The sequence below is a fragment of the Acipenser ruthenus genome, chromosome 22, assembly GCF_902713425.1.
Source record: "Acipenser ruthenus chromosome 22, fAciRut3.2 maternal haplotype, whole genome shotgun sequence".
NCBI lineage: Eukaryota > Metazoa > Chordata > Actinopteri > Acipenseriformes > Acipenseridae > Acipenser > Acipenser ruthenus.
This window is the reverse complement of record NC_081210.1, coordinates 23,964,484-23,986,818: the sequence shown is the minus strand read 5'-3', so window position 1 is coordinate 23,986,818 and position 22,335 is coordinate 23,964,484. Positions and strand designations below refer to the sequence as shown.

The 22,335-nt window shown below is 40.4% G+C and overlaps 2 protein-coding genes across 4 annotated transcripts; both read left to right on the top strand.

Moving 5' to 3' along the window:
• The first annotated feature begins 7,506 nt into the window (after positions 1-7,506).
• On the top strand, positions 7,507-17,386 carry gabrp (gamma-aminobutyric acid type A receptor subunit pi). Of its 3 annotated transcripts, XM_058996186.1 has the most exons (10): positions 7,507-7,869; positions 12,146-12,224; positions 12,360-12,472; positions 12,690-12,757; positions 13,094-13,311; positions 13,492-13,574; positions 13,958-14,095; positions 14,472-14,624; positions 14,889-15,082; positions 15,392-17,385. In XM_058996186.1, the coding sequence occupies exons 2-10, from the start codon at positions 12,172-12,174 to the stop codon at positions 15,713-15,715; spliced, it is 1,344 nt and encodes a 447-aa protein (XP_058852169.1). In that variant the 5' UTR covers positions 7,507-7,869; positions 12,146-12,171; the 3' UTR covers positions 15,716-17,385. The 3 variants fall into 3 exon arrangements, with proteins under 3 accessions (XP_058852169.1, XP_058852168.1, XP_058852166.1); XM_058996185.1 differs by lacking the exon at positions 7,507-7,869 and having other exon boundaries at positions 12,074-12,224; positions 12,693-12,757; positions 15,392-17,386; XM_058996183.1 differs by lacking the exon at positions 7,507-7,869 and having other exon boundaries at positions 12,074-12,224.
• Positions 17,387-18,972: 1,586 nt separating this feature from the next.
• Positions 18,973-21,775, top strand: LOC117412796 (kazal-type serine protease inhibitor domain-containing protein 1-like). Its single transcript, XM_034021371.3, has 4 exons — positions 18,973-19,417; positions 20,268-20,428; positions 20,549-20,696; positions 21,636-21,775. The coding sequence occupies exons 1-4, from the start codon at positions 18,973-18,975 to the stop codon at positions 21,773-21,775; spliced, it is 894 nt and encodes a 297-aa protein (XP_033877262.2).
• Positions 21,776-22,335: the final 560 nt, after the last annotated feature.

Below are 22,335 nucleotides of genomic sequence, written 5' to 3'. Positions count from 1 at the left end.
CAATGCTGCTCACACCTGGGTGTGTGGTCAGTGTTGCGTGCTCAGGAGTTCTGGAGATGGAGGAGAGGAGGCTATACCTGCTGTCTGAGACTGTCTCTGGAAACCAGCTCTTGTCCCCAAGCTTCTCTCCAGATGGACTCCTGTTTACACAGCCTGCCAAGAACCCATCTGCTCACTGCACACAGACGAGCCTGTGTCATCCCTCTGTGTCTCTGTGTGTTTCTCACGTTATCTCCTTCCCTCCTTCTCTGGTTACAGTCAGAGGAATTCAAGTCAACTCTTTCTCTCTGTACAGTACCTAAGTTTCTACTGCCCTGAATTGCAGGGCTCAAACCTGTTCTTATTGCGCACAGCCCTCAATGAGTCCAGGATTTCCATTACACAAGAGTAGATGTTAAAACTTCATGCTGATTTGAACTCGGCTCTCGCCAAGATAAGCACCAACTAAGACGCAGCTTTACAGTAAACTAATGTGATCCATCTGTGTCTCCATCCATTTGCGTTTCCTTCCATATAATGATGTAGATATCCTTCTGACTGGTGTTGATGGCTGAAGTGTAATGCTGACTCCAGGGATCAGCTTATTTTGCCTCCCTAGAGCATCAGCACACACAACGACTGCGATGCTGGCTCCGGGGATCAACCACAGTGCAGTCTCCCCAGCGCATCAGCATGACAACCATCTGGATTAAGCTAAGCAGGGTACATCTCTGGGGTCTTCAAGTGGACACCAATTAATTAGTATCATTTCCACTTGCAGTAGGACCTCTTTCAACACTTCAGACCTGTATACAGGTTACTTTATACCACTATTGGAGTATATGAAAGATAACTACACCCAAAACAGCAGACCAGCAAAAACTGAAACTGAAACTATGTAAGTAAATATCTTTTCCATTCTATAATGTTTGTTTTTTTAACCGTGCTGTGCATCTACTGTACCTGCACCAAAAATACCTTACAATTACTGGAACAGAGCAATGTGCTCAAGGACCATGGCTTCCAGAGCACGCTTCAGGAATCAGTTTTCCAAATCTTCAGCCTTACATAGCATTCGTGCTTGGACTGGATAATCACCAATAGATTGTTCCAGTTCAGCTGTGAGTTGCCATCACAACCAAAATACATATACTGTATATATAATTCATTTGTATTCTTTCAGGGGACCTGAGGCCAAAGGGGACTTGAGTATTCTACCAGAATATCAAGTATATCTGAGTATTGTGCTTTTATACAGTTTCCATTGACAATAACTTCAATACCCAGTGATATTGTGTTTAATTCATGAGTTCAGTCGTGCTTGTCTTGCGATTTGTACTTTTGATGCCATGGTAAAATAAATTGAATAAATGCCCTCCTGGTAGTGACAGTGGCTGGCTTTCTCTCGGTTCTCATGTCATTCCAGTCTGATGGAAAATTCCAATAAAAGCCATGAATTCTTCAAAGGCAGTTTCCAGGCTGCTGCAAGACCCCCAGGACATCCTAGCAGTGTGCGTCAGTGTCCAGCCCCCCCTGGCTGCGTCGGCATGCACTGAAAGGATTGCATTGTGCTGGCCAGGTATAACAGCAGAATGAGGAAGATGCTTACAACAGCTACACACTGAAAGAATATCGCTACTTATCTAACCCCATGCTTCACCACTCTGATAAAATGTCCTGAATTCAGTAGGAACAACGACACTCCTTTTTATTAGAAGATATCTAACTGGGGAGATCCACAGAGCAACATCTTATCAGGCATATCTTAGTGTACGGTCCCCATTAGCAGGGGTACGGGACTTGTTGAGAAATGGCTAGGATAAGTTTAGTTTATTGCATGAACTTACCTTATCCAAAGAACCTGCTGCCCAAAATGAATGCAAATAGATGCATCTGTTTGTTTAAGCTCCAAAGTCATATCTTGCATAGTACAGAGATACTGCAGGGTTGTTTCATGATACAAATGCAATCACTCTATTCTTGGAGACCTTTAGTAGTGCAATTAGAAATGTTAAATGTTAAGTTATCTCAGCTACCACCCAGCCCTCAACAAACCAATCAATAATAATAATTAAAAAAAAACTATGCATCTATAAAAAACATAAGTTTCTATAACTTAAAGCTCTTCTTTTACTATCACAGATAAGTGATCGCAATATGAATAGTACAGGATTTGTATTCATATCCTGAATATCACTGCGGTAGTACTGTAGGTGGTATCAGCGTGAGATTTCATAAGGATTGGCAGGGATTTTCCCAGATGCCTTTTTTTTTTATCTTGGGCTCCTCTTTATCGGTTTTCATCCCAATGGGGAAAAGTATGTTCTACATCTCTTTGCTGGAAAATGAAATGTATGTATTTATAGGAAAGCAACCAGTAACCGGTTCAGGTCTATCAATTACTGCTTTGATATTTCTGTTTTCAAACCAGTTACCAGTTAGCGATCGAGCCAGAGTTGGTCACCTGTTCTGTACCCTAAGGATTTTTTCTAATGAAGTACCCTCAAGGATCACATCTTTACCAAGTGTAACTGCCATTGAACATCAACACTGACCATCTGTCTTCATTGATGGCATGGAGTGCTAATGTTTTTTGAATCCATATGTCAAACAGTAGAGACACTACTATATTGCAAGGCAATTTGAAGACTTTCTCAGGTGTTTTATGGAAGGGGACTGATTTGATTATCTGTGATGCAAAAAGCTCAGTCTGGTCTGGGGCTATGTCCAAGGCAAACCTACATATAGAAGACTTTTAAAAACTTTTAAAAACAAAAGTTGCAAGAATGTGATTCAAATCCAGTGCACACACACGCTGAGGCACCCTTATGATCTTGTAAATAAAATGGATCGTACCCAATGTCTATAGGAGGCAATGTGTCTATGATAAAAGTTTGGAACTTTAATGCAGTAATGTTCACCTTGGACAGAGTCTGTGCATAAGGGTCCACATTTTGACAGATGACCCTAAAAAAAGAACAAAAAAGAGGGGAAACGAAACAACGCGAATGGCACGTGGGTGTAAGAATAATGCCCATCTGTAAACACTACCAGTTAAGGTACGGCTGTGCAAATTGATCTCATTGTGTTACTGTTGCCAGGTTATGGGCTGGAAGCTATTGCAAAGCAGATGGAGGTTAAGAAGGTCACTACTGCAACGCTGGTGCAGTGGACAGCACAGGGAATGTGGGGAGGTTCAGTGTTGGTGTGAGTAAGAAGCTGTTCCCAATTAGAGATCTTAAGAGCAGTCAGTGCACTCGCCCAGCTCCAGAGACACAGGGGAGAGGACAGGCATTTTTACTGCTTTCTCTATGCTTCTTGAGTATTTGGCTTGCATGGTTTATCATTCGAAGCACGTAGAACCTTGAGTAATCCTGGGTGTCTCATTTAAAGTCCACCTTTGTTCCTAAAACAACACTGCCTTTGTAGTTCACTTTAGTAATCTGTCTTTATAAACTTGGAATGAAGTGTGGCATGTAATGCTGATGGCGCAGGAGGGTCTAATGGATTGTGTTTCTATAACAGTATGTAAACACTGGCCTTCCTGCTACAGATCACATTAGCTAGAATTCGGAGCTGATTATAAATGCACAAGTCCCCACACCTGAACCTTATCTGTTGTTAAAAGCGTGTTCTTCAGCTAAAGGGCTACTAACCTAGGTTTAAAAAAAAATGGCACAACAGTGAAATCACAAGTCTCTTACTGTTGGTTAATCTTTTTTATTTATTCACTTGTATTGTAACTTTAACTGAAGCTATTTTTTTCTGCAACAACACTATACAGTAAGTTCACTTCTTATCTTACAGGTAACAGGACCCTACCTGAGCCTCTATGGATTATTGGAAGCTGTTACAGGTGTAGGTATTCGTGTTATATAGACAGCAAGTTTGTTTTGAGCAGGGGAACGTGAACTTTATCACACTGTGCCTCTGGCAGCACGGTTATTGGGTTTCACTCGCAGTTATTGAACTATTCAGTCTCTGGAGAGAAACACAATATTGCTTTCTTACTGTGTTACATCTTATTTTGAGGAATGCAGTAGTTTATTGGGTGCATAGACAGAAATAACCCAATATAGCCCAATACACAGAGCCAGGCACAGCTCCCATCCTGATTGGATGGTGTATTTTTGTTTCTTCCCAGCCACTAGTTCTTTCTTTCTTTCTTTCTTTCTTTCTTTCTTTCTTTCTTTCTTTCTTTCTTTCTACAATTGTTTTGGTAACACTTTATATTAAGGTGCTGAATTACAGAATTACAGTTTTATAAAGGGGTCAGTTTTTAGACACCTATTGTACTTTGGGATGTTTAATCGTAATTCTGTCCATGGCTATTGCATGGTTATAAACCATATATAATGATTTATTAACACCCTGTAACATTGTTGTTAAGCATTTATGATACATTTATAAAACATTAATAAGCAGCACCTTAATATAAAGTGTTACCTTTTTTTTGCCAGCCTTGAGTAGGTCTACTTTTAAAGAACCAACTGCCATCTGGCCGCTGCTATTTTGTGAGTTCATTGCTGCTGAGTTCCAGCATTCTTGACATTTGGAATGTTTTGATGTTTTGTTGACATCCAAAGCTGAATGTGTCAAATGAGCAAGAGCAAAAATAGATTCTGTTAAGGGATAAGATCAATAGATCTTGTTCTGTGATGATAACAGCCTGGCTGCATTGAGCAAACTGATATTATGTAACTCAAATTAATTTATGTCACGCTGAGCTCTATTTAGTGTGAGAAAAAAGACCAACTTGATAACAAAATGTAATTGTAAAAAAAATCATCAAATCTAGGCACATTGATTTTATACTCAACCCTTTTGTCATTTAGAATGGGATCCTGTCCATCACTGGATAACCAATCTACATCCCTGCAGACAGAGCTGTTCCACAGAGACAGTCCTGCTCTGCTCCTCTCCACTTTGTTTAAAAATCCTAGTCCTTTCCCTGTTCTCTCAGCCTGTTATACAGAACTGGTTTCTCAGCTTCTCTGCCTCCCACATTCAACTTACCCCCCAATCTCCAACTATTTTTGATATATTTTTCTTTACAGAACTAAGCAACAATACAATATGAGGGATACACTGGGGAGTATAAGAAACAGATGATTCTAGAGCTAAAGACAATGTCTTCCATATTACTCTCCTCCCACACCCCTCTCTCTCCACATGGCTTTTCCTCTCTTGGCTATTCTGTTTCTTTATCAAGGGCACAGCACTCAGTTTAGACACTGTCTCTCTCCGCAGCCAGGCTGGGAGTTGAGCGTCTGACCCTGCCACATATTAAACACGTTGCTTTCCAATTACCTCACACCTTTACACCACTGTTCCTCATTAGCCTGCCAGTAATCATAGCTAGCAGGTGCACAGTCAGAGGGTAGGATTGCCTGGCTACCTAATCAAACCTCACTCGATTGCCTCAGCTGTCTTGATAAACAAAAAAAAAGAGTTATCTAGACCTAATTTGGCTAACTTTGTTCTGGAACCTACACATTAATGAAATGGAAAATATAGTAATGAACACAATATCGAATACAATACAATAATTATAGTAATAAGTAATTTATTCAAGCATCTATATACAGATTTATAAAGCTTAAACCAAACTGGTAGTGATAATAAGTGGCTTTGATGATTTAAATAGCAAGACTGGAGATATCAATGATATATATAGTTATTCCAAACCCCCCAGCTATCTTTTATCAGGTTGGTAATGGATTTTACAAGTTATTATTTATAATATATTTACTGTGAAAATTACAAAACAAGAAAATCGCTCCGTTTCACCCTTACTGCTGTCTGAGTACATACCAGCCTTGTATCCATCTCGCTCTCATTCATTAACAGAAACCATGAAGATTTGGGAACAGGTAAGGGGAGCTAGGTACTGTGCATTCTAGAATAGCAATGTTATAGATTTGGGACATGTTTATTCATATTAATAAATGCTATTTGGTAGCTTCCAGTTAACTAGTGGCAGTGTTCATGTGAAACTCAGACATCTTGGTAGACAAGGCCTCCCTGCTTTTCTAGGGCTTCTGCTTCTGAGGCTACCTGTAGCAAAAATAAAATGTTTGTCTTGAAAAGCCTATAATTGTTAGAAAAACATCTAGCTTTGTAATCTGAATGAGGGTAAAACCTTATTAGATCTGGATTAATCAATTTCATTTTGGAAAGCATATTAGGCAGCAAACCCTGTTTAATCAATAAGCCCATAATATTTGGTTCTCTTGTGTCACCTGGGTTGCCCAGTGTTATCCTGACATGACTATGTCCCATCCCATCTGCAGAACTGGGTAAGCACACCCACACACCGGCACATAGTTAAATACAGAGATGAAACACGCATTGTAGTATCATTAGTTTTTTTTTCCCTTGATTTGTTCTTGATTCATTTTACTGTGATCAGACTACAGACGTCTAATTCTATACTATCAAAGTGAGGTCTTCCAGTTGCTCAACACGCACACACCCAGGGTCAAACACACTTGCACAATCTTATTTGGGTCACAAAAACTAAAAAAAATTTCCTTCACAAATCTGCAAGGGGTTTATATAAATGGGTGCGGAATTGAAGACTTCGAAATGTTCAACTGCTCAATTGTTAACAAGTCAAGTCAGGATTAATATCCACAATCTCTTACCCTGTATCTTAGTATCTTACCCTGGGCTGCAGAAACATAATTCCATATCTATGTAAAATGACACCACCCCCACAAGGTAATATTTACACTTGCAATACACTTCCACTAGATACTGACACGTACCAGGCAGTATTCAATACCATAGTCTGAAAATGACATTTTGGTTTTTGATCCTCAGGCTTCATCCTTTAGGTATTGCATACTAACCTTGTAGTGTTACAAGTCTCTGTAGTGTTTAGATTCCTGACAGATCTGGAACTTGTAAAGATTTCCATTGGAAACTTTGCAGAGAAGCAGTATATATTATTATCCCCCTGCAGTTTTTTTGATTCAAGTCTGATTGATATTGATGGTGATGTTTCTTTAATGGCAGTGTGCGCTGTGGGTGTTAGAGATACTGGTGAGAAGATCTGTTGATGGGATAGGTTGTAAGAGTGGCATCAGAAGGGCTAGATGTTGTGCCTGCATCGAGCCAGTGGGATATGATGGCCGGACTCCTTTAAATTATGGATTTCTCAAAAGCAATGACTTAACAGGACATTCTGGAGAATAGACATTCCTACTGATTTCCATCCCCGACTTCCCTGTGTCTTGAACACCAGGCAGACCCTGTATAAAATTACCTCATGAAGTGCTGAGATACAAATTTCTTTACCTTGACCTTTATATCACATTCTTATAGGGGTTTTTTCTTAAACTTGCCTGTTTCTGTACATATGATTTGGTCAGACTGGATTTTTTTTTTTTTTAAATGTATTTTTAAACAAAAATGCTATTTACAGTTACACGCATTGTGTATTTTCTTTTCATGCGCCTGTTGTAATTGCTTGTTATGCCAAAGATATCTTTTTGAATTGAACTGAACTGATAGCGAGAGAGAGAGAGAGAGAGAGAGAGAGAGAGAGAGAGAGAGAGAAAGAGAGAGTGTGAGAGAGGAGAGAGATTTTGAGCAGCATTTATATCCCAGGCATGCAGTAAAGAGAGAGAGAGAGAGAGACCCAACTTAGAAGAGATAGAAGAGGCAGTGACTTGTGGTGAGAGTTAAAGAGCGCAGGAGATGCTGAGAGATACAGAGACAGAGACACACTCACTGTTGTTCATTGCTTTTGGAATTTGGTGCCCCATTAGGCTGCTGTGTGATGTGGAGGTGACGGGACTGATCCCAAACTGAAGAGAACTGTACGATTTGAGCACAGATAGAGAGAGAAGAGTGAAGCCTGCACCTGCTAAGAAGAGCCTCCAGGTAAGCCCCTTGTTCTTATCAAATTCTAACCTGAGCTGTAATGATACACTTCAGTCACAATGTATTCCATATCAGGAGTATTCATTGTTTTGTTTTAGGGCGACAGATGTGGTGACACTTGTATTCATGACAACATTAATTCATCATTCACTGCCACTTCGTTGACTGCAGATAGCTGTGCGTAATGCTTTTGTTTCCCAATGCAAATTGTATTATGAGTTATCAGGTTTCATTGATATAGCACAACTCCTTTCATTCCCATTACCTTTTTCACAGTGCTGTAGCAATGCTGCTGCTGCATTCCTGAAGATCTGATTCTGTCGAGTGTGTGAGTGTGAGAGAGTGTGAGTGTGTCACTCTTTTAAATGAACCCCGTCCCCCTTTAAATCGTGGTGTTGCCGTGCCGGAGAGAACAGTCAAGAACAGGATAGAAATATACAAAGGATTTTGCTTGTTGGTTATCTCTCAGATTATTAGATTTTAATATTTAATTCATTCATTTTTTTTTTCTTTTTTTGTAATACATAATCTGAGGTTGTTTTGACATTCCAGTAAAGGGTCAACCCTTATAAAAGTTTCCCATGGTAAAAGCATAACAAAGCGTAATAAAGTACAGTGAAAGCATGGTAAAGCATAGCAATGTAAAGAACAATGAGGTGTGGTAAAGCATATTAATAAACATGGTAAACCAGGGTACATTTTGGTTAATACATGGTATTACCATGGGAAAATCAGGGTAAAAGTGCAAAAATACAGTGTGAAAATACCATGGTGAACTTGCATAAGAGAATAAAGAAATACAAGCTTACTTTGAGTTTATTCTTCAGGGAGAAAGAGTCGACTTCCAGGCGTCAACGAGAGGCTTCACCAATATGAGAAAGACAGGCTAAAGAGAACGTATACAGTAACTAGTAATTACTTTTCAACTCACACGAAGTTGAACCGTTTATGCATATTAAATTCCAACCCTAACATGACATCCTGATGAACAGGGGCTGCTGTTGATAATATGAATAAGGGAATGTGTTATTCATTTTTGGAAGATCCTGCATATGAATTTGTTATAAACTATGCATGAGAGCACTGACTTTTAGACTTTCCATACACAAACAGATGTCAAGTATCTCTCCGTCTCTCACTCAGCAAGGGAGAGGGGAGTGAAAGATGTCCATCATTATGTATTAATAATTAAAGCAGTGTATATACAATGAGTTAGTTCATCTGCTTGTCATGTACTTGGATATATTGCGCTGTGTTAAATGACAATCACAGCTGGTTCCCCTGGAGCTGTCTCTGTGCTTTACTTATATTGCATGTGCACTGTCGTCATTTCTAAACCCCCGTGTGTTGCAGATGACTGCTAGGTTCTGGACAGACAAATTAGTTTGGGATGAAAAGAATCCTCCGAATTGCCAGAGGACCATCAAGTGTACACTTGCAGCACACTCTTTGTAAAAATGACACTTAGATTTGTAATTAGATAAACATTTTAGTTATTATTGAAGAGAAAGACAGAATTTAGTCTTACACAGTCTCTCATACATAGTACTCACTCTTGTTCTCTCTCTCTCACACACACACACACACACACACACACACACACACAAATGTTTATCTGAAATCAAGCTTCACTCCACCAAAGGCTCTGTCATCATGGGATTTCAAATCCATGATTAATTTCGCTTTTTTTTTTCAGAATATGATGAATAATAATGAATTGCTTTATCATCCTTGGTTCCAGCTCCCCTTAGTATATCTTTTTTATTAATCTGTACAGACTGCAATTACCATCTCACGTTGCATAAGGGCCAGTGTGGGTCCCGTTAAGAGACAATCTCTTTTTAACTGATTTATATTGCTCCCTGATCACTTAGCACTATGCACTAAGATCAAATGGTGTGCCTACTTTTAAAATGCCCAAGTTCAGCTCTAATGTGGGCCAGCGTGCCTTTGTCTATCAAGCATCTCATCTTTGGAACTCATTGTCTCTGAACATAATATTTTTTTTTATATCACTCATAAATATTTATTTTAAATCTGACCAGCTTTTCAAATCCTGGCGATGACCAGGATTGTGTAAATTGGAATTGTTCTATTTTTTATGCATTTGTCTTGTATTACTCTTTTTATGATTGTTTTAAGTGATTTAGTCCTGTTTGAATGATTTGTCTGCTTTTGCCATTGAATTTTTTTTCTTGCCGCCTTCACCTGCCAGGACTCTCAAGGGTTCCATCCTGATTACATAAATACATTTGAATTAGAAAATGTGATTTGATCACAGTGCGTAATGGGTTCGCTCTCTTATGTAACAGATGTGCAATGTTCTGTCTCTGCTCTTCTCCAGGACAGACACAGACAAACCTATATTACATGAATTAATTGCAAGATTAATAACAGTTATACATCACAGTGCTGGCTCTATCACTGTGGGTGGGTGCACTTACAATGAGGCTCAAGGGTCTGGTTTATAGAATCCATTAATTTCCCAGCAATTCTGTACAACAACCTTATTGTAATGCATGTTGCATGAAAACATAGCCTCAAATGGCTTATTGATGTCAGACAATAATAATCATAAGTATAATACATGTTTCTGTGCTAACAAAACAAGCAAACAAACAAACAAAAACCACATCAGTTAAGATTTGATATCTGTAAAGTGATGCAAATTTCCCTGTTGGTTTAGTCCAGGAAAATATCAGTATAAAAAAGCATGCAAACTTGTTGTCAAGGTAACTGGTGCACACCGGTATACTGTAGTAAAATAAATAAAGATTGATGAAAGGGATTAACTGAACTGCTCTAAATAACAAGAAAATACAATACAAAGGCATTCATACAGCGTTTTCCATTAGCTATCTTAAAAACAACTACTTTCATCCCTCTTTGAGGGGCTTGATTGATTCTGGTCTTACACAGCAGGACTGGGTTGTCAATGTTTTTATATGTTTTACTTTGTGTCAGTCATTTTCAGCACAGGTTCTCAATTATAAAAACAAAACTACAAAGAGATTTCTAAAACAAGTATTGAGCACACTGTAAAACAGAAAATAAATGAAAGCAATTCAAGCAAGCATAGCAGACACAAAGTAGTCAGAGTGGATGATTCTTTCCACATGCAATTTACCATCACCAGCTACTACAGCAGGGTTCTAATTTCCAATGAGAAAACATTGATAAGAGCAGAGGAAGATGGTAGTCTCCTGCAGGCAAGTGGAACTACTGACTGTAGGTTAACTGCAAACACACATTCACTGCACACGCACAAAGATTACTACTGCACTCAACCCTCACAGCACTGAAGGTGAGGAATTCCCTTCCTCCAGATGGTATAGCAATCTGTCTGTGTATATATACAGTACGGGTATTTGTAGTAAATATATATTATTTGGGGCAAAACTGCACCTGTAGGGCTGACTTTTTAATTACAAAAAACCCCCCCTGTGCTGAAGAGAATTTGTTACATGGCTTATACAATTTAATCTTAGGCTAATACTTTAATATGACAGGGGTCAATGAAAGAATGAAAAAAATCATTCAAAAAGCTGTGTTTCCTCAGGCCATGTGTTGTACGGTACAGGATACAAAAAGTCTTTCCACAGCTTGGAGCTGCAAGGAGGCAAGGAAATGAATAGAAATAGTTTGGGCATTTCAGCTAAATTGCCGTTACAGTACAGTGGGTACACTGCAGGCTTAATTCTATTTTGCAGTTATTTGTCACATTTAAATGCAAACCACAGCCGCTTTTCTATTAGGCATTGTACCTCAGCATGAACATCTGGATGAGTCAGCTGCACTTCCTTCACTGGATTTCTAAGTCTTGTATTTTACTGTGCTGCCACCTAGTGGGTCAGCCAGCAAACTACAGTGACTCATGATTGCATGACGTTACAGGTCTGGAGTCAACAATTAACTTTGCATAACAGACAGACCTACTAAGTCCTTGTCTCTCTAGTCTCCATGCAAAAGTAAATGTATCCAAGACTGTACAAAGTGCAATGCTTCTGGATAGAATAATTTGCTTCATTTATCAACCCCTACTTTCTTCAAGTAATCACTGAGGGGTGATCATGTATCCCTCCAATGCAATTTAAACACCTTGACTCATCACATACGACCAACACTGCTCTACCATGCCTCTCCAACCCACTGTGCTGACAGTGCTATGGTAGACCTTTGTAATATTTTGTCCAATCCCTGGAAGTTCACTAGATGAGTCCTGGGAGCTATGTCAGGACTCTTTTTGTGTTCATTTTCCTGCCATGTTTCTTTTCAGGATTTGCACCCACACTGCTGAAGAAGATGCTTGTCTCCCTGCTGACCTGTGTCCCCCTCATTCTCTTCCTGATGCACAGGTGAGTGAGATATGGTACTCACTGTGCAATCTCTTGCTTGTTAGACAAAAAAGGCTGCAGATCATCACTTGAGGTGGTTTTCAGGCTCCTCCTTGCTTTGTCTCTGCTATATCTCTTCTACCTCTCTCTCTCCAGCACGTGCGTGTTATCTGGAGCCAAGCATCCTGACAGGAATGACTCTGATCTCTCACCCACCATCCAGAAACTTATGAAAGGCTACAACCGTTACCTGAGGCCCAATTTCAATGGTTAGTGATTTGTTTGTGACAGTTACATTAAGTCTCCATTACCTATTTTAGAGATGGCAATGTCTGAGAACCTCAAAGTTTCCAAGTGCTAATCGTATTAAATAAGTGGACAACAGGTGAATTGCATTAATCCATTGTGCCACCAAGCCCTTAATTGCACTCCAAATAAAGTAGCACAGTCCTCAAGGTGCTAACTCCCCCATTTCTTTCTTCCCAGAAGGTCCGATAGAGATTGGGATGAGCCTGGACATCGCGAGTATTGACGCCATCTCTGAAATCAACATGGTGAGTCTGAGAAGGAGCAGCGGTCCCTAGCCAACGTACAAGCACACTAACCCACCGCTGCTTCAGTACATGGGGTGCTGCCGAGGATTTCCACAGTTTTTCATTGTTTGCAGTAGGGTTAGTCTTGATACGGGACAGTGGGATCCAACAACCCCAAATGTAACCCATTTTACATATTTTTTTTAGGAATCTATAACGTGTAAATAAAGTATATACAATATACAAGTTGTCTATGGACAAATGGACCAAACATGCTACCATATTGTTTTGTATGGAAAAAATACCTGAGTAAATCTGTCCCTTCTGTCCACCCCCCCCCCCCCCCCCCCCCCCCAGGACTACACAGCGACCATCTTCCTGAGGCAGCGGTGGACGGACGAGCGACTCCTCTTCGAGGGCAATAAGAGCCTGAGTCTGGACGGACGTTTAGTGGAGCTTCTCTGGGTACCAGACACATTCATTGTCGACTCCAAGAAGTCATTCCTGCATGACATCACTGTGGAGAACCGCCTCATCCGAATCTTCAGCAATGGCACTGTGCTCTACGCACTCAGGTAGGACCTTCAATACCTGCCATCCAAACCCGTCTACCTCTGTCAGAGAGACTTTGTGTTCTGAAACAAAGTGATAGAAAGTGCCCTATATAAGTATATTTTAACACAAATAAATGCCGATATCTTGCATAATGTAGTCTGCTTTCAAAAAGGTGTTCCTCTGCTGAATCTTGTTTTCAGGATAACGGCTACAATTGCCTGTAACATGGACCTGACCAAATACCCCATGGATCGGCAAGTGTGCACCCTGCAGTTGGAGAGCTGTGAGTACCAATACTGCTCCTGATAATAACTCCTACCCAATAATATGTGATAATATATTGACCCGCACCTCGTTTTATCAATACCTTGTTAAAATGTGTTCTATCAATGATCACTGCCAGCAATCAAGCCCATGGTAAACACCTCCTAGATCAATTGATTTCTTAAGACCTACAGAATCACATTATCACAGGTTGGATGCTGTGCACTGATTATTACAGGAGTTAGTCTGATAGCTCAGATTGGCACCTGTGGTCATTTGAAACAAAGTAGTTCTAAGAACCAGGACTGAGCAGAGGTCAAGCAGAATCATTCCACCATGCTTGGGCTGGGGTATCCCAGAACAGATCCCTGGTTTATCTCGGTGACTCCTCTCTCCACACAGGGGGCTATAATCTCCAGGATGTGGTTTTCTACTGGACACGTGGGAACGATTCAGTGAAAGGTCTAGACACACTGCAGCTCGCACAGTACTCAGTGGAGAGCTACTACACCTCTGTGTCACAAGCTGTGTATGAGACAGGTAACTAACGCCATCAAGTGTGTATACAGTGTGTATACATTTTAGCAAAGGATTAACTGTCAAAGCATTGTCTGTTAAGAAGAACCTTGCTGATAGAGATTACCCAGATCAATCTATCCATGTAATATACAAATAGCAGATGGCTGCACAATTACAAGCAAATTATTGCTACAAGTTTCATTCATGGTGCATGGCATTATTTAACCATTTTATATGTGTGTTCTCTAATGTTGGAATACAGGGCGCTTCACCAAGGTTCTGGGGGGATGCTATGAGAGTTTCATGGCTCTAACTAAAGCTGGTCCTATAATAATAGAAATACAGAGGTAATGAGAGTGGTTTGGGGTTTTTAAAAGTGGCTCATATTTTTTCTCAGGTTTCTACCCCAAGCTGGTCCTCCACTTTGCACTGCGGCGTAACATCCTGTACTTCATCCTGGAGACGTACGTCCCATCTACACTGCTGGTTGCGCTGTCCTGGGTCTCCTTCTGGATCAGCCAGTCTTCTGTCCCAGCCCGCACCTGCATCGGTGAGCCACCAACTGACAGTGATCCATAATATTAACATTCTCCCCAAAATGTGATCTTGAGCAAGTGCTACACTCTTTATGTATGTTAAAACCTTGGTTGATCACCTAATGTTATCTAAATACTCTGGAGATAAAGCAGTAAGTACCGGGTTCCAACAAAAGTACTAAATCTAAACAAGTGGGTCAGAAGCCACTTATTGGACAGGTCTCTTCTTCAACTCTGAAAGATAAACGCCCTCTGCTCCTCTCGCTTTCTCTCTTTAGGGGTGACGACAGTCCTGACCATGACCACCCTGATGATGGGCGCTCGCACCTCCCTTCCAAACGCAAACTGCTTCATCAAGGCTATTGACGTGTACCTGGGGATCTGCTTCAGTTTCATATTTGGGGCTCTGTTGGAGTATGCCATTGCACACTTCTGCACTGTGCAGCACTTCACTCTCCAGGACGTGCAGCGGGTAAGTTACACTGCGTCTCGGCTCCATCTCGGCATCCTTCATTCTCGATTTGAGTATGATAATCCTACAAATTCCTATATTACTGAGTTCAGTGGGTCTCCAACTTGTGATTCTTCCAGCTACATTCCGATCCAATGAATATGACGATTCACTTTAAAAAGTAGATCGTTGAAACAAGGTCCTGGACTGGAACTGGCTGGAAGAGAAACAGGCTGAAAAACCCCTGGCCCAAGTTGACTCAAACTGATCACAAATTCTCAATTTGTTTCTGCTACCCCTCTTAGTGAACTCTGCTTCCCTCTCCTGCAGGAGCTTAGGAAAGATTTAGAGGAGTCAAATGGGACGCTTCCAGTCATCAGCACCAGTTTCGCCCATCCCAGCAAGGTGGTGAAGCGAAACTACACCCAGAAGGACTGTGTGAGAGTGGTGACTCCTGGAGAGGTGGGCTCAAAGGCAGAGCTGGGCCTGGGTAATGGGCAGTTCTTCGTGGCTCTCAAGGGGAAGGTTCAGCGAATTCTGGCTTTCTTCCATGTGGAAAATCCACACAACATTGACCGCTATTCCCGCATGTTCTTCCCCCTGGCGTTCATGTTAATCAATGTTTTCTACTGGATCTATTACCTCTTCCTCTGAACACGCACTGTACCCCCTACATTTTTAAAGGATTTATTCTTGGAATAGAATGGACAAGTTGCAGTGGTCTCCTTTCTTAATTGCTATTTTAAAAGTATCCAACTGTGAGCCTGTGTCAGGTGAAGGCCATCCCTGTGGTTATGTCACCCAAGGTATAAGGGGAAAGAGACCAGGTACTAAAGTATTTATAATCATTTCCATTCCTTCTGCAGTGTTGTTATTGCATACAACTGGATCCTCAAAGTAAAAATACATGAAGGACTGCATAAGAAGGTTTATGTCAGACTGCTGTCCACCACAGAATCTATCAACCTATATTAAGCATGTCTTTTGCTAAATAATCTAGGGTTGAGTTAAATAATTAAACCTCCTTAGGACTCAGAAGAGACTGCTATATTGCAGCAAACAAATGGACCTGTCTCCCAATGTCTGACACACTGTCCTTTTTCGTTCTTCCCAACTCCTACTTGTGAAGTGCCTCGGGACAGACTTAATCATGCCCGTTTTTACATCTGAAGTGAAAATCTGTGGCTGGCAAACTGAGGTTGCCTTGGAAACTTCTCAGCTGAAACATGATAAACCTGCTGTCAGACATTGATCACTTCCACATTAACTGATGCACATTATTGAGGAAGGGACTAGGGAATTCTTCATCCGAACTAAAGAAATAGTTCTGCTCCTCAGTTCAGCATATTATATATTCTCTTCACTCTGTCTAAATTCTTTGGATTTTGTTTTTAGACACTGCTATGTAACTCAAGCATGTTTCTGTATTGAATATTTTAATGCTATAGCGCTACTTTGGATGCTACGTTAATGTATTATTTCGTGTTGTGTTTTCACACTGGACACTCCAATTTCTTACTTACAGAGATTATGTAAAGCCATTTATTTTAGTGGACCGAAAAATGCACGTGTTTATATATTTTTTTAAATATAGTGACTGTTATTCTACCGTTTCTCATCCACAGATTGGCAGAATCTGATATATAATATGTGATTAAAATTCAGAATAGAGACATAACCTGCTCATCATTTAGCTGCAGTTAGACAGCTGGGAATTTCAGTATTACTAACATTAATTTATTTATGAGGAATATTTACTGCAAATAAAAAGTCTGGAACCTAAATAATATAAACAGTAATTATTGTTAGCAGCAGTGCATTGTAAACTTGCTGCATACGTACCTGTGTAGCAGGTTAATAAACCTAAGGCAACGTTCTCTTCTCATGTGTTGCTGTGTTTTTTTTTGTGTGTAGCATATTTATTTATTATTTACATATTTAATAATGTATAATGTATATAATGTAAATCCAGTATTGTTGTAAAAATCACCTGGTCTTAAAGCCGGTATTACCAAGTTTTGATTGTAATAGGAATGGCACTATTATTGTATTGAGCTATTGTTGTCGGGAGAATTATTTTGCCGCTTTTTATATTAAAGAGAAAATTGAATCTCCGTGGGTAGTGGGTGAGGGTGGGGGGAGGAGATTACATCCCTCGCTTCTAAAAGGTTTGGTTAGGTTCGTGCCGTTTTTATGTGGTACAGTAGGTATTTGACTGCTGTTTTTTTTCACCTGTTAATGGAGCTACTGTTTTTCAATGGGGTCTGTATCTTTACTTTTTTGATTAGGATTTAGGGACAGTAAATGTATGTTTTAAAAAAATAAATAGCCTTTTCTCGCACCACTATAGTCTCAAGTGTTTCCTTTCTTTCTTCTAGAACCTTGTACTGGCATGGCTTTATTTTGCCCTGTTTGCTTGGGTAAATCAATGCCAAGACATATGAATGCCAACACATAACCAATTACACATTCAAATAAAGTTTGTGCCGCTCAGTCAAACTTTTGTTAATAAAAAGCATAGTGCAACTTGGAATCACTGGCTCCCTCCCTGTGTTTGGCGAGTGCCCAGGGCCAAGACAAACAGCCTGACAGCCTGGCACTGGGCTGAGGAATCTCTCACCTTGAGCTGGAAACTGCAGAGTGGGCAACCTAGGAGACAGGAATCACACACACACACTTACATGGGTACAAATAGACATAATTCAGGAAAACAGAAATACATGCAGACATAATATACAGGTATACAGTAACACACAAAGATACCCTGACATAATGGGCAAGTCTACAGAAACAGACACAGACACAATATGCAGGAAAACAGAAACAAACACAGGCTTACAGACACATTATACAGGAAAGCAGAAATAAAGACAGTACAGGAAAATAGAACACCATACAGACACAATATATAGGTGTACAGAAACCCACACAACCACTATTTAAAATTACACATGCACACAACACTGAGCCCTATTGACAAACTCCAAGAAGTGTTTTAAAGCCAAAAGTTTATTCACATTTTTCAAACCACTGTTTAGCCTAATGTTTTTTTTTATTTATTTTTTAATACATTCTTTAAAAAATATTCCTTAAAACACTCTTTATAGTTTGTGAATAGGCCCCAGTATGTCATAGTTAAACCATTATAGTCTCAAATCAGGTGTGACTCAGGGCTGGGCTTGTGGATGATTTCGACATGCAGTAACAATTTTTGAAAGGGCATGTCGAGTTAGCTCTGGCAAGAAGCGCTGGCACCAGTATAAAGAGGTATTGCTCGGGACATCTTTATACAGAAATGGTTTCTTTCTGTTCCAGGCTGTTTGTTCTCATTCAGGTTATACCCACCACCCCGCCTTCGAAACAGGAATGGATTTGAAGATTGTGCCAACATAGCCAAGCAAAAGGAGACAAACACTTTCCCTCAGACTGTGCAAGATACAACGCCTTACCACTCCACACAAAAAGAGACAAAGAAAAAAGATTACCTCTTTTATTTCTAAACTAATCTTTCAGCCGCTCATCTTTCAAGCAAATACTTCATTTCAACTTTCATCTTACCAGGAAGATTTCAGACGTTTCGGTGCAGTTCACCGTCTTTCTGTGGAGGAATGTGATTGATGTCCCTGATGGTTACTGATGGAGTTTGTGTTTCTGCTCGTGCAGCTTAACCTGGAAACAGCAAGGGACAACATGCAGTAAAACAATACATTGATTTTTTTTCTGCGCTCCTTCCATATCAGCTTCTCAAGGCACGGTAGAGTACAACACTACATCTGAAAGGGTGATGAAAACTTGTAGGCTACGAGTTCATTGCATACGTCTTCGGGAATCAAGTTCCATAGCAGCTAATAACACAGGTTTTTTGTAAGAGAATAAGGGATAGCGTTGTATCGCTGTCACTCTGGTTCCCTATGTCCCTTGTAATCACTCTCACTCTGCTTCTCTCTGTGCCATTGGCTCATGGCGCACCTCGGTTCTACCATCGTGGCTGGTTGCGGCTGCTGAAGGAAGGGGACAGCTGTGAAGAGTGCCGGCTGGACTTGTGCCCTGCAGCGCCCTCTAGCTGCCCGGCGGGCGTGGTGCTGGATGAGTGCGGGTGCTGTAAGGAGTGTGGGAATGTGGAGGGGCAGATCTGTGACCCCGATGGGAAACAGCGTTTCTACGGGCGATGTGGGGAGGGCTTGGAGTGTGGAAATGACTCCAGCAGGACCCCCGAGCCGCAGTGTATGTGTCTCTCTGGGGAGACTGTGTGTGGATCTGACGGCAGGACCTATAAGAACGAGTGCAGACTCCGGGAGGCCAGCTATGGGGGTGCGGCCAACCTGAGCGTCAAACAACAGGGCCCCTGCTCCACAGGTAAAGCATCTGTTGATTTATTTATTTTGCAAACATACATTTTAGGTTTCATTTATTTAAAAGCAAGAGTAATATAGTGATCCCAATTTGCAGTGATAGTAAATATGGAGTTTAACTACAGTCATTATTCAGCTTAAATTAGCTTTGAATTAGGCATGTGCTAAGAATAAGTAATTACTGTAGCTACGCTTTGGTACCTTTTGAATGTGATGAGCTTTGTATCATGTAAGGATATCAGCATTGAATAATTATCAAAGAAACTGAGAAAAATCAACATGACCACTTGCACAATGCTCAAGGTAGTTTCAAGCTAATGCAGCATGAATAGCCTTTAATTTATTAAGCAGCAACAGCCCAACCAAATCCAGAGTGCATTCCCTTAACCATGCAGCTGTGCTGCTAAACGTGGGATTGCAGACAGCTAGCTATTCCGACAGCTTATGATGAGATGGCATCACAATTGTATAAGACGTGAAAAAATGCCACGGTTCACTTCAAACACACCACACCCCAATTCTGTCACAAAAGCTCAAGTACTACTGGCTAACTATTTAAGTTAATTTAATAGAAAGAATACCAGCTGCTTTTTACAAACGGGTACCTTCACAAAACCAGCCACCTTCAATTCATATTAAAAAAGGAGGAATCGATCAACTGTAATATTATTGTAAACAACTTCAAGCCCTGTTCTGCTTCTCCATGTATAAATAATGACTGGTAGTGCCTTTGAAATCACCAGAACACCAGAGTGTAGTATTAGTGGTATAGTATGCCATACTTTTCTCAATGAAAATTGTATTTATCATTTATCTGAATGCCCTGCTAATGTTTTCTGTTTTCGCCCCTGCAGTTCCCCTGATCTCTCGCGCACCTCGAGACTTGCAGAACTACACAGGAAATGACATCATTTTTGGTTGTGAGGTGTCTGCTTATCCCATGGCTCACCTGGGATGGAGGAAGAAGGGGAAGGAGACCTTCCTGCCTGGAGATGATGCTCACATCTCAGTTCAGGTACAGAATCACAGCACGCTGTGCCTGCCTCGGTCTCTCAGAAGTCCCCTCACACACACTTTCACTTGCAAGCCAGCCCTTCTCTGTATCTTCCCCCTGTCTATCTTCTTCCCCCTGCAGGTAAGAGGAGGACCTCAGCGATATGGGATCACCGGCTGGCTGCAGATTCAGGGTGTCACGAAGTCTGACGAGGGTGTGTATACCTGCTACACCCGCAATGCGTATGGAGAGGCCTACGCCTCGGCTAGCCTCCAAGTGATTGATCAAGGTGAGTACTCTCCACAGCACTCCCATGTGGGTGTGAGGGGCACACATCCATCAGGAAGCCTCTCTGAAGTAACGTGTGAGTACTGTAATCAATAACAATCACATTAGCTTTGTGGTCATTATCCCACTTGTGGATACTTGTCAAGCTTACTATCTTGACTAGACTGCAACATTAAAAAGTCCTTAATAGCAATAATTAATTATTAATTGACATTATCTGCTAGATCATGAAGATTATGTTTCATTAAAATTTCTCATTATACACAAAAAAACAAAACAGGAAGGACTCATGCATCAATAAGTTAATTCCTTCTTCTTGCTCTAAAATGGTAGACATCTGTCAGCAGATTTAAATACAGGGACAATTTCCTCCACTTACCAGTGACAACACAGAGAGATTAATGATCTATTTGAGCAGTCTGTCATTGAGAGAAGCTGCTGGTTTTAATAAAGCTGGCTCTTGGTGCATCAATACTCTTTACCATTCAGCACATTGTGTAAAGATGAGATGTTGTCACAAAGTGAAATTTAAGAGGATCTTTCCTAAAAATAAATGGCACTTGGAAACAAACCTTTAGTGATCAAGCATCTCATATTCAAGACTCACAGCAGATAAACACAGTTTCACAACTTATTTCAACCTGCAAAGCTTGTTCATTACGTGTGTGCATTTGCTGGCTCACTGCTGTTTATTAAATGTAAGTTATTGTCCTTGTAGAATTAAAACTAATTAAAGTTTTTTTTTTTTTTATAACATTATCCCATTGTTAAAAATGACCATATCTGTTGGTAAAAATGACAATTGAAGCTACTTAAGTTACTTTAAATATTAGCTTTTGATAGACTGTGCTGTAAGGTTTTACATAAATTCTAAATATTTATAAACATGTCTGTTCTGAGATACAGTCACATGCAGCTGCATCTCTCTGCCTCTCTCCAGACGTCACATCCTCAATGATGAAGATGAGGGTCGGCAGCCAGACCTCTAATTACCTCGAGGAGGAAGAGGAAGAGTTCTATGATGATACAGAGGAGGGGGAGGACGATGGGGATTATGAGTCAGGAGAGTACCCCGAATAAATCAGCGAGGGCAGGTGGAGGAGGGGCTAGGGTTACCTATTGAGGGGAGTGACGTGAAAGAGACATGCCCATTCTGACTATCACTGATTTACAGCAGGGAGATGCAGCTTTTACGTATTACACACCTGTATTAAGGATGGCATTTTCATAAAATAGTAAACGTAATCTGTCAAGTCAAAATAAAATAGATATAAAGTGACGTTTTTGGAATACTTCTTGTAATGGAAGGACTTCATGACTGGAGAGCACTTTTTCGTTTTGAAGTTAAAATTTGAACAGGGTTTTGAATCTTGAATGTCAGCTCATTGTGTAACTAACTGCTAATAATAGCACTGATATGCCAAGCAATTAATTTCCATGGCAATAAATCAAATGACATGTACTTTTCACAACTTGTCTTTAATTGTATAATACATGTTATCACTATACACTGAGAAAATCATACCAGCCCAAGCAAAACACATACAAACAAACAAACAAACAAACAAGGAAAAATGGACTTTATCACAACTGGGACCTGACTGCAGGGTAAAAAGCTGTTCTTTGCTTCCAAACTTTAC

Bases quoted from the DNA above. Each gene is read 5' to 3' on its own strand.
- LOC117412796 (XM_034021371.3), top strand. From the start codon at position 18,973: ATGTCCCTTGTAATCACTCTCACTCTGCTTCTCTCTGTGCCATTGGCT. The intron at 19,418-20,267 runs GTAAAGCATCTG...TCGCCCCTGCAG, and splicing joins ACAGGGCCCCTGCTCCACAG to TTCCCCTGATCTCTCGCGCA. The intron at 20,429-20,548 runs GTACAGAATCAC...TTCCCCCTGCAG, and splicing joins ATGCTCACATCTCAGTTCAG to GTAAGAGGAGGACCTCAGCG.
- gabrp (XM_058996183.1), top strand. From the start codon at position 12,082: ATGAGTCCTGGGAGCTATGTCAGGACTCTTTTTGTGTTCATTTTCCTG. The intron at 12,225-12,359 runs GTGAGTGAGATA...CTCTCTCTCCAG, and splicing joins ATTCTCTTCCTGATGCACAG to CACGTGCGTGTTATCTGGAG. The intron at 13,575-13,957 runs GTGAGTACCAAT...CTCTCCACACAG, and splicing joins CACCCTGCAGTTGGAGAGCT to GGGGCTATAATCTCCAGGAT.